This window comes from Centropristis striata, chromosome 6 (assembly GCF_030273125.1).
Source record: "Centropristis striata isolate RG_2023a ecotype Rhode Island chromosome 6, C.striata_1.0, whole genome shotgun sequence".
Classification (NCBI taxonomy): domain Eukaryota; kingdom Metazoa; phylum Chordata; class Actinopteri; order Perciformes; family Serranidae; genus Centropristis; species Centropristis striata.
The window spans coordinates 8,840,283-8,852,677 of NC_081522.1; the positions used below are offsets into that span (position 1 = coordinate 8,840,283).

General features: G+C 39.1%; 1 protein-coding gene across 1 annotated transcript; it reads right to left on the reverse strand.

The window, feature by feature from the left end:
- Positions 1-691: 691 nt before the first annotated feature.
- On the reverse strand, positions 692-11,312 carry nt5dc3 (5'-nucleotidase domain containing 3). Its single transcript, XM_059335925.1, has 14 exons — positions 10,841-11,312; positions 9,677-9,861; positions 7,456-7,530; positions 7,286-7,341; positions 6,976-7,066; positions 6,747-6,884; positions 5,832-5,892; positions 5,534-5,636; positions 4,462-4,563; positions 4,187-4,268; positions 4,003-4,089; positions 2,209-2,349; positions 2,054-2,118; positions 692-1,959 (listed from the first exon to the last, which is right to left on the reverse strand). The coding sequence occupies exons 1-14, from the start codon at positions 11,124-11,126 to the stop codon at positions 1,689-1,691; spliced, it is 1,743 nt and encodes a 580-aa protein (XP_059191908.1). The 5' UTR covers positions 11,127-11,312; the 3' UTR covers positions 692-1,688.
- Between the last annotated feature and the right edge of the window lie 1,083 nt (positions 11,313-12,395).

Sequence of the window (12,395 nt, forward strand, 5' to 3'; positions counted from 1 at the left end):
GATTTGAATGGATTAAGCCCAATAAGCCCACTGCTATAATGGTAATTGGAAAGTTGAGGGATATTACGGAGGGATGAATTGGCACTGAAATTGAATTTTCAAATTATAAAATATTTCTTTCTTTATATAGCTGATAGAAAAAATGAGCACATCAAAACACTTACCTGCATATTAAAGTGATAGAAAGTAAATAAGTACATTAATTCAACTGCACTTAGCACAATAAGGTACTTGAGTATTTCCATGTTCTGCTAGTTTATACTCGTACTCCATTACATCTCAGTGACAAATATTGCAGTTTTTTACTCAGCTATATTTATTTGATAAGGTACTTTGCAGATTCAGATCATTTATACAAAATACAATCAACAAATACATTTTTATGGATAAATATTAGACTTTATTGATCCCTTGCAAGTTCACCAGCTCCAACAAAGTGATGAACACATAAATCCATCAATATTTATAATCTAGTTATACATTTTTTTTCCTCCAAAAATGGGCTTATCTTTTGATGCCAATGTTTTTGTGGAGGAAAATATTTAATGCAGGACTTTTAGTTGAAACAGAATATATCTTCATTTACTTAAGTAAAATATCTGATTTCACCACTGTAATTAAATTCAATTGCATGCCAGTTATCCAACCATATCATTTAGCTTTAAATTCATGAAATTAAGACATTAAGATCATGAAGCCATTTCCATTTTAATAAATAGTGAAATAAAAATACACTTAATCAACACATAGTAACTACAAAAACACAAATAACCCATGAGGTCCTGGTTGTGGCGGCTAGTATTAATGAATTCCCTTTTTCTAGATTATATATATCAAATATATTCATCTCAAGTCTCCATCCCAGCATGTGTGAAAACATTTCACACATTTTCTGCAGAAGTGTCAAACCCATGAAACTCAACGCTGCCTTAACAGATCAAATAGCAACACCGTGCTAAATATAGCAATGATGCTCTATTTTTTTCCTGACAAATATAACAAAATGAGACATACTGTACAGACTGTGTTGTGTGGAACTGGTTCAGACAATTAAAATACAAAGATCTCAGAGCATAACTTTGCAACATGTATTACAATGTGCAGCTCAAAATGAAATGATGCAAAAAAATTTGAGAAGCTTGATTACCATAAATTACTATTACAAAAATAGAAACACTGCAGTAATGTGAAAAATAGATTAAGGCAACAGTTTGTAATGTAAATGTCACGTCTCAGTATTTAACTTACAGTCTCTTGCAGTTTTACAGCTGTAAAGGATAGAAAGAACAAATCATCTTTAGGCAGTGTGCACAATTCCTACTACAGAGATCTATGATGATGTGTGACTGCCCCCTATTGTTTAGACTGTGTACATGCAGCATCTTTGCCCAACCCCCTCTATGTCTCTCACACACACACACACACACACACAAACACACGCATAAACGCAAACCTCAAACAATCAGTGCATTAAATGTTTCAAATTCTGCGATAAAAATGTAAAAGGGTGTCTATGTCAAAAGCACATTCTGTTATTTTACTTTAAAAAGCACTAAGTCCACTTGAAGACTGGATTCTGTAAGAAGAAGTACATAACGAACTAAAGCTTAATAAACATCAGCAGTTTATGTACAGATCTTTAAATGTGGCATGCATCTTCCATCCGATCATCTAACCCTCTCTGTCTCTCATCTCTCATCGGACTCTGCTTTGGTCCTGCTGAGCTCTGAGGACAGGCTATTGCCAGCAGGACTGTGTTCAGGCCAGAAGGGGGATTCGTGCTGCAGGGGAGTACGGCGGGGGAAGAAGGTGTGCTGGAAGTCGTAGTTGAGCAGGCAGCTGATGGACGCCATGTAGACGTCAGCAAAGCGCGAGAGTCGGCGTGAGAAGTAGGTGGGGTTGTGGTACGTCCGGAAGAGACTCCCGAACTGACAGTTGAAGATGTCCTTCGTCTGTGACCTGCCATTAAAACACATTCACACCATCAAGATGAAAAAGACTTCAATAAATTTTCTAAGCTGCTCCTGCCTGCCAAAGTAATTATCTCCATTACCTCATCTCTTCTCTCTCTCTGATCCACTCCTCGACGACAGCTTGAGATGCTGGATCCCTGTGCACCTGTTTGAGAGCAGTGCAGAGAAGTTAAGCACAAAACGTAGATAGAGGCAAGAAGGGTAAGATTTTTCTTTTTTTCTAAAGTTTCCTGACCTGCATCTGTTCGATAAGTCCAGTTAGTGCCTGCAGCCAGGCCATCATGTGCACGTACTGCTCCGTGTTCATGATCTTAATCTCCTTCCTCAGCTCAGGGATGATGGCGCCTGTCCTCCAGCCATGTTTCAGAGTCAGATCCTGCAAAACAAAAGACCAGAATTATCAATAATTGAAGAATTTACGTGTTTGTGTCCGAGTCATGTTTTTACATGCAAGAAATAAGCAATAATAACTGAGTGCTAAAAACATGCACTAGATTTGTACATTTACAGTATAGCTAACATAAATCTACTCTACCAGCCATGTAGTAAACACAGCATGTAGGTGTTGCCTTTAGGGTGTCAACAAAAATAACTCCTGTCAAAACTTCTTCCAGTCAATCAATACAAAAAAAGACTATTTGTATTGTTTTTCTTGCAGCTGATCGCTGGAAGTGTCCTTCTATTTAATGCGAGATGCGAGTGTGACTGGCCCACTACCTCAGCAGCTACAATCCACACAGTCTGCGGTGTGGTGAAGTCGAGCGTGGTGAGTTGGAAGTCAGTGTGTAATGTATTTGTGTAAAACTAATTCGGTTGGGGAGGAGCGGTCGTGGCATTTCACCCAACTGAATGCTTCCTTTCGCATAAAGGTATCCAATTAAGGAGAAATCAAATTAAGCACTCTATTGGTATCACTTTAAGGGTATTGATATTGGTACTGTAGTTTTTTTAAATGACTCCCAGGCCTAACAGTACATCAGCAGCACGGCTACAATGCCACTGTATGAATGTATATCACAGCCAGCCTAGCGTTGCATACGCAATCTATAATATATATAATATAGTTAGTATAGGACAAATAAGATAAGATTGAAAAAGGTTGCAGAAATGCACCTAAAGCTCAAGTAGGTGACATTAGGTGACAGACAGCACCAATTAAAACAGAAGAGAAAGTAAAAGGTATGAAAGATGGGCAACTGAAAAAGTGGATCAGGGAGGTGAGAAAAATAGTTTTGGATTCTTCAATAAAACTGCAGAATTTAAATATTGCTCCATCCTTCCCTCCCCTGTAACTCCTTAGCTACTCAGAGATGCTTCTGCTTCTGTAACAATCCCATCCTACAGCCAGAGAGGCTGACAGGGAGCTGTTGTTGGTTTAAACCACAAATGCCATGTGCCATCTTTCATAATAAGCAAGTAGACACGTTTGACAGCTGGCTGCCCGCCACCAGCAAGTCATTACGCCAGAAATGTAAACTCAGTATTTAATTATCACCATTTACAGCCAATCAGACAAATTAATATATGAAAGTCGTGATAAATCATTGTTCGAAAAGCAAAAAAAACCCATGCTAGTTTGTTTTGTTTATCATGGATGCGGGCAGCTGTTGGCAGGTTTCTACGTTACAGGTATAAAAAGGTAAACAAGGTGCAGTGGGATGTGGGAGGTGTGATACATCAGGAGACATGGACACTCATTAAAATACCTGTCAACCAAACCCAATGTACAGCTACAGTCACTGTGGTTTAATGTATGAAGAGTCACATTCTCAACCCAGTTATTTTAGTATCCTTGTCCTGCTTCAAGCATTTGTTCGCTATCTCATTATGTGCTTCAGAACTTTGTTGCAGATAAAGACTAACTCAGTCAGCGAGAGCCCTTTAAATTCAGGAGACAAGCTCGTCTTAAATGGAGCATGGTCAAAGCAGGGTTCTCCTCTTTGTTCATTATATTGTAATCTTTCATAATGCAGTGTTTTGTGTAGTCATAATGAGCCCTTTGTTCTAAATATGCCGGGATGCTGCTTACTGCCAAATCACTGTAGATGTGATCACCAAAATAGAGCACTTTGGATCCTCGCCAGCCGGTGAGTCTCAGGAACTCATAAAGGTTTCCCTACAGTGATCAAAAACACAAACACACGTCAAATAAAAAGTCAACCATGTATTTTGTAAAGTGTATACAAGTGAACTTTTTCAGCTATTTTAAACACCTGTTTGTAGATCTTCCCTTTTTCCAACTTGTGAATCCGATCCCACAGCAGTGCACCTTTGTCTGTCACTCGCCTGAAAGGTCTAGGGAAAAATACACAAAGACAAATCTTACCCAATATTGGCAGCTCCAAAGCAAACATAAACCTATGCAAAGTCTGTGTATAGTGCAAGCAGTGAGCAAAGTCTGCAGGTAACTGCTGCTAGTGAGGCCCCTAGTGGGATAAAAGAGGCACAGCCTGGCCACAGCACGACCCGCTGACACATTCACACTCACTTTCTCCTGTCGTTGAAGAACCCAGGTTTGTCGGCCTGAACGATCACAACATCAAACAGGTCCCGCCAGTCCTTCCCCACTATGTAGTTCATTCCTCGATCCCTGAGAAGGACAAAGAGTCAACAGATTTCCTTTGTCAGCAACATCTTAAAGCTCATCATGAGGGTACAAACACTTGAGCTGAGGGCTCAGCAATAAAATGTCTATCTGGTATATTGTTAGACTTTTAAGCAACTACAATGAGTTTTCAAATGGTTACTATAAACTATAGTCTGTATACTATACTATATTATAAACTGTTTCAATTTAATACTGATGTCTCTATATAAAGTATATTAGAAAATGAGACCATTTTACATAGCAATTCACAGGCTGCATACAGAAAAAGGCTATCTTCACATTTTCCCAGGCAAATTCTGGCAGTGAGTACCACATTAGCCAGCTGAAAGGAACCAGGGGGATATTTTCTTTAGAGAAAAAAGTAAAAAATTGTATTATGGCTGTTCCATGTTTGTTACAAACATGAAAAAAGGGGGATCGATCACATTTAGCCTCAGCTCAGTCCAGGTGCAGGACAAAAAGCAGTAACATCAGGAGAAAATAAGAGACTGGGGATGACAATATCATAAATAGATTGTAAACTTGTATGAATAATATGGATCTAGGGGAATGTCGAGGTCATAACACTACACTGGTAACAACTTGAGGACTTTAGGGTGTGGACAGCCTCTTCTTTGCCTTTGTTCACTGTTTGGTGCTTTGATGACTGAATGTAAGAAACTATTAAATCAATGATGCAGGTTTAATGTTTTTGCTCTGAGAAGCCTTTTGAGGTTGGATATGCATAGCTGTTCATTCTGTGCAATTAAGCAAGACTTCAAAAGAGGCTATTAGTCAATGACTTACAATGAATTACAAATACTTGCGGGGGGAAAGCCCTTTGATGTGCAGCTGCCTATCTACAAAAGTTGAGGCATTATACAGTAGCGCCAATTAAATATTAGTACACCGATACAAGACATTTTAATTAATTACTGCAACAAGCACTTGCGCTCTGTTTGCTTACACTTACACAAAGTCAAATGGGCTATTGGTAATGAGGAACATCTTTTTTCCATGCTCTGACAGCTTCTTCAGCACAGCGTGGCTTTGCTCACCATAGCAAATGTATTTCTCTGGAAAATGAGAAAACAGAGAGAGGGTAGGGATGTGTGATGCTGATATAATTTACACAGATAAAACTATTTTTATTTGCACATCACAGCCTCATCATTTATGAATTAATTGTTTATGTCTTGGCAGCAACTCAGAAGTGGCTGTATCATTTATTTTACATTAGCTGAAATAAAGTAGTATAAATCAAACATTACCAATATCTGCCTCCACGGCTCGGTACATTATCCCTTTGACGTGAACATCTCTAATGGCTTCCTGTGAAGAGGAAAAAGTAAACAGCCGGGAAGTCATGACTTCAGTGACACAATGTTAGAATTCAGCTCCAGTAGCAACTCTTTGCTCTTTATATAAATGGTTGACTTGAAAGTACAAAGAAGGTGCATTTCTGAATACAAATTAAAGATGAAGAAAGCAGACCCTGGAGTTTAGTTACTTTGGTGACACAGTGAAAGTTTCCACCACATTATAAAAAGTGTAACGTGTGTTTTTCAATCAGTGAATCAGTAAATAGACTCTTGCAAAGTTGCACATCTATGAGGCAAATTTTAAGTAACTTTATCATATACAAAGATTAATTTGATGTACACAGAAAAGCAAGCAGAAAACAGGGTTAATGCTGAATAATAAATCACGCTTGGCTGGAAAAAAAAAAGATTAAGCAGGGTGTCCTTGAAAAGATATGAGAGGCACTCGTGGAACTGAGAGCGTGTGTGAGAGCTTTTAATGACAGCGATCTGTCAAAAACGCTGCAGTGTCACCACAGAATAGACAGGACCAGCATGACAGCTGCCCTCAAAGGGGGAACGCAGTGCTGATTTCTCGCCCCTCTCCCTCTGATGCAGCAGAGCCACCAGAGAACAGACGCAGATGGCTGGAGGCGGGCCTGCTTGACTAAAATTAGACACCGGTTTTCAGAGCTAAAATTAAGATGGGGATTGAATGGCTGAAGTAACACAGCAGTAAACACAGAAATAAATTTATGACCATGTGGCTTTACACACACTGACCCCTGGGAGATACAATAACTGTGATGAAGAGAGTTCGACTGGATCACCTTGGCGGTGAGTTTCCAAAGACAAACATGGTAGAATAATAATAAGATGGTTCACCTTTACGTCTTTGTAGAGATGCACTGGCTCATAGTCAATGTTGTGCCTCATGAAGAAGTCATTGACACAGGACAGGAGGGTCATCTCAGGCAGGGAGAATATGTCCATGAATTGTTTCATGGTGTGGCCATGAGAACTCTGCAGGTCAGTGAATAACATCATTATATTGGTTGTATTTCTGTACAGTAGGGTCTATCTTTTAATGGATAAGAGAGGAAATGATCATTACCTTGCCATAGAAGTCGCTCATGATTTCTAGAGGAACATGACTACCTTCATACATGGCAATAACTTCCTCATCAGGAACTGGATGAAGACCCCTGTACAAGAAACACAAAATAAACCGTTATAGAACTCATGCTGTATCATTAGTAGCATGACAACCTCCAGAAAAGCTTTAAGATGTGTAGTGTGAAATGCTGAATGATTGCCTTTAACTATCTACATATTTAGCCTGGTGAGAAAAGCAGTTTATGTGTCAATTTTACGTATCTGTGTATTATTTATTACCCACTACCCTGATGTCAGTGCAAAGATACCTGTATACGGTTCCCAACTGGATGTAGTGAAAAGCATCAATCTTCATCAGCAGGGCCTGTTGAAAATCATAAATATTTCCACAAAAATGATCCTGAATAAACACTCAGCCTAGAGTGCAATTGATGGAAAATAAAAAACAATGGAGTTAGACAACCAAAGGCTTTCTCACCTTCTGAACATCATAGTGAAGTCCTCGGACAGCAAAATTAGGAATATATTCATAATTCCGCAGACCCTCTGGATACTAATACAAAAGAGAATTAAAAAAATTAGGTTTAGAATTTTAGTGACGACAAATTCAAACATTTAATCTACTGAACCTGAAAAAAATTGAGCAATGGAGTACACCACAATTGGTGCTTGATGGTGCAACACTTAACTTTTTTCTTTCTAGTATAGTTCCTACACTCCTCAGTAACTGGGTCATGATTTCTGGTAAGAGACATTGCTGTTGAACTAAGTTTATGTATATGTGTTCAGTATGTATTTTTTTTATTTATTGGTTAACTGTCCCTTTAAATGTGGCTGATTAGCTATCCAACTCAGTGTGGCAGTTGCGTAGTCTCTGGGGACTTGGCTTGGGAACCAAAGGGTGACCATTTGAAGTCCCGCTGTGATCAAGTAGTGAGTGTGGACTGGTAGCTGGAGAGGCGCCAGTTTGTCTCCTGGGAACTACTGAGGCTGAGCAAGATGCCGAGTCCCCAACTGCTTAGTGCCAGTCTACGGTCCTGTTTGTTTATGAGTATAAAAACAGTTAATTTCCTCTCAAGGGATTAACAAAGTGCACCTTCTTTAAATCACAATCAGCCATAAATGCTAAATGTTTATGCTACCAATCTCTTAGCTTCTTTACTGGAAAAGTTTTGGGGGTTAACTGCCTAATTCAGTCGCACAGTTTTTCTAGTGGGATCCTGATTTTATGACATATTATGAGTTTACACAGCAGCTGGATTCTTATATCAGAGATCACATGAAAACACCTCTGGTCTGGCTTCAAGTAATGGCCAGGTTTCCACTACAGTCAAACACCCGGAATGAGGCGGGTCTCACTCACCGAAACGCCTCTAATTTGAATTTGAATATGAGCCATCCCGAGCGGTCGTTTGTTCTGACTTTTTTTGGCCCTGTAGAAGAGCAGGACCGTTTCTCTCACCTGAAAAAAGCCTGGTTGCTGATTGGATAGAACGCTAAGCAGGATGTTACGTAGTACTCGACGACAAAACAACACGTGCCATTTGTAAAAGCTGGCGAAGTAGCGAGTAGTCACAAGCAACAATAAACATAAGCCCCTTTCATAATGTCGTCCCGCAAATCCCTGTTATATTGCTGGAAAGATCTGTGCCAGCTCTTTGTCTTAGGCCGTTCATAGTGATCCTGCAAAGGTGTGATTTTCTGCCCTTTCACAGTGCAGTCTGGCATCGTGAAAGAGGCGCACAGTAGCACAGTGCTAATAGGCTAACAGTTAGCTCTGTAGCAGTACAATGTGTATGTGCTGCTGCTGCAGGAGGTGTTCACTTCGCGATCTCTGTTTACAACAGTTAGCATGCCCCTTTGTTTATGATCAGCGGCTTTGCTGTGCACAATTAGCCATGCTGGTTTATTATGATCAGTGGTGGAGGTTGTGCACAGTTAGCAACGGTGGCCACCGTTGCGTCTCCCGTGTTTAATCCGTCGCGTATGTGATGTCACGGTCGAAACTGTCTCTAATCGATTACGCAATGATCGAAAACCATACGTCACCTCCCGAGTCTTGTAAATTCCTCTAGGGCCTTTTTTTGCAATGGAGACATGCTGAGTGAGCGTCCATCTGAGAGGGTGTGGCCGGAGACTTTCCCAGCGGCCACTCTTTCCCCTAATGGAAACACGACTAATGTGTCTGAACCACCAGTGGTTTAGACCAATCAGCATCTTGTGAGGAGCTTCAGGTGTAGTTTAGGTGTGTGTGTTGACAAAACAACAATGGCGTAGCTGCTGCTGAAGAGGTGGGCCGAGAGGCTGCAATAGCATCAATTATATTAGAGCTGGAGAGCATTTCTTCCCCCGCCTGGCTTTGGTTAGAGTTAGATTTACCAACTGGCTCTGCTGGTAGTAAAGGACGTGATAGACGGTGATGACAGATGGTTCATTCAATCACCTGCCAAGATTTTTATTTTTACAAACAGTTTCCATTGACTGCTTCTTGGATGGTTCTATGTAATAAACCATCTGGCGCGTCAGGTTAATATCACTAAGGACAATCATAAAAACGTGATTCTTTGTTGTCCAGTTGTGTGTTTTGCTCTATTAGTTTAAGAGTCAATTTCAGCCAAGATCGAAGAGCCTGTTTGTATTTGGAGCAAGAATGTGTTTTAAAGTGCCAGGTTTCTAAGTGTTGCACAGCGTACACACACCCTGTGGTTATTGATGAGAATATCCCGTGCTATGTTGAAGATGAGGGTGTGGAGGTGTCTGGAGTAGAACGCCAGGGTGTAGTCATAGTCGAAGCCGTACACTTCTGTGTCTCGCAGGCTCATCTCATTGTTTGCAAAAATGGTGTCAGGGTTGACTGAATTGGTGGAAATGGCTGGGATCAAATCTAAGAAGAGAGACACATGAAACATAAAGTTATTTTGTAGTTTCCTTCCATTTGGGAATATTATATGCTGCTATGACAGAAAAGCACATGTTAGGAAATAAGTACATCGATCCTTTATATTGATTTGATGCTTTTGGCAACTTCTGTATTACGTATTTCTCAGTTACACCACTTTCTAAAGAACACGAGTATTCATGATGTATACTTGATGTGTCTGGAGTTCAGTCACTTCCTTCTATCAACTAAACAACTACAATAAGATAGCAGATACATGCATTAAATATGCAGGATATATGAATAATGCATAAGTAAATATCCAAGGTGTTCTATTTCTCTCATTAAAAGACATAGACTTCTTTTGCAACTCATGGATCCGAATAATTGATCAAATGTAAGGAATGACAAAAATGAAACACTAATTAAGTCTATATTTAAGTCTAAACTTAATCTTTTTAATATACACTTAGGAAATAACTCATTTTAATTGCTCTAATATCTCATAACTTTGACTTTAAAAGACCAAAGTTTGACTAATTATTCTGTGTGCTGCCAATTGTAAATTATAGTGTAAACAAAACTGTAGTTTTATAGTTCAGGCTGTTTTTTCTCCTGCTCAAACAAGCCTGGAGAGGAGGCAAACTTGCAGAGCTGTTTGAGGTATGTGGTCTATTTGTTAGCTGTGCATAAAATATGTCTCGGCAGATACTGGGGGTAGATATTGATCTGCATACTATATTTTCAGTCTACCCCCTGTATGTTTGCAATAAAGTATTATAGCTTAGCTTAGCTACAACATATTATTCTCACCATTTGTGCAAGACGAGTTTATAGTTTTAGTAGGCTGCTATTGTGCGGCTGTACCCAGAACTGACAGGAAACATTAGTCATAACTGGGTTATAAGGCAACAACGTTGCTGTATCTATCGCAGTGCTGTAGCATACTACTGAATGAACGCTGCTGTTTTATCAATGTCCGTACCTTCAGTTTGCCTTTTGGTCTCTTTGTAAATAGACCACAGTCTCTCTGTCATGTCCCGGCCATCTGAAGAGCTGCTGCAAACAGATGCTGCGTAGTTTTTGGCTCGGGGTTGCTGTGACAGGAGTTGACCGACTCCATGCGCTACCGCACCGAAATTCCGCCTCCATGAGTGAGATGCGAACGGCCGGTGGTGTAAACTCTGCAGCGCCTTACAGAAACTATTCGCCTTCTGTAAACAGTCCCTGTGCCTCAGGAGAGACGACAGGGGCAGAGACAAGGGCGTCATGACTCTGCTGTTGAGGGTGGCCGCCCGTGAGTAGGTCGCGGTGGACTCCCGGGCGACTGCATGCAGTTGACAGGCTCTTCTGTAAATACCGTAAGTGTCCCTGGATGTTGCTCTTTGCGTCACTTCCGCGTTGGCAAGGTCCCAGCCAACCAGCGAATCAGAGGCTGATGCGTCTGCGTCTTCTACAGTCTAAGGTCTGGAGGTCTGGAGCCTCAGTCGCTTCCTGCTGTCCACTAAACTGCTGCGATATGTAACCAGATACATGCATTAAATATGTATTATCCAGAAAAGGACCCATTATTATATGGAGCTAATGTAAAGTACAGGCCTGCATGTATATATGTATATGTATATATATATATATATATATATATATATATATATATATATATATATATATATATATATATATATATATATATATATATATACACATATATATATACATATTTATATATATATGTGTGTGTGTGTGTGTGTATATATATATATGTTATATATATATATATATATAAATATATATATATACACATATATATATACACACGTGTGTGTGTGTGTGTGTGTGTGTGTGTGTGTGTGTGTGTGTGTGTCTATATCTCTCTCTATAGATCTATCTCTCATTATCTATCTATACAGATGGATAGATGGATATTATTTATTTAATAAAGCTAACCCTAATCCAGGAAAGGAACCATTATTATATAAAGCTACATTAAAGTACAGGCCTGGAGGTTTCTCTTTATCTCACATTATCTAACACAGATATTGGCTGGCCAAATATATACACAGTACATCTTTACTTACTTACTAATATATTTCTCATTGTGCAGATACATTTAGTATAATAATAATAATAATAATAATAATAATAATAATAATACATTTTATTTGTAAATCACTTTTCATACAGAAATCTCAAAGTGCTACAGAAACCAGAAACAAGAAAGAGAAAAACTCATTAAAATCAGCAGTAGATAAAAAAGACACGGGTAATAAAGTACATTATGCAGAGACAAAATTAAAAAAAAATAAAAATCTAGGGACAACCTAAAAAGTATATTCTTGTTTACCAGGAATTCTGTATACCGTAAATTGATATTAGTTTATTTCATATTATTCTAAATTAGAATCCCACCTTTGTATTGAGGAGACTACATCGATCATAAAACAATTAGATCACTGATCAAAGCTTTGAATTTTAATAGCAAAATATAAATTTTATTTTGAGATTTTGACTCGTAATAATAATAGTAATAATTTCGTTTT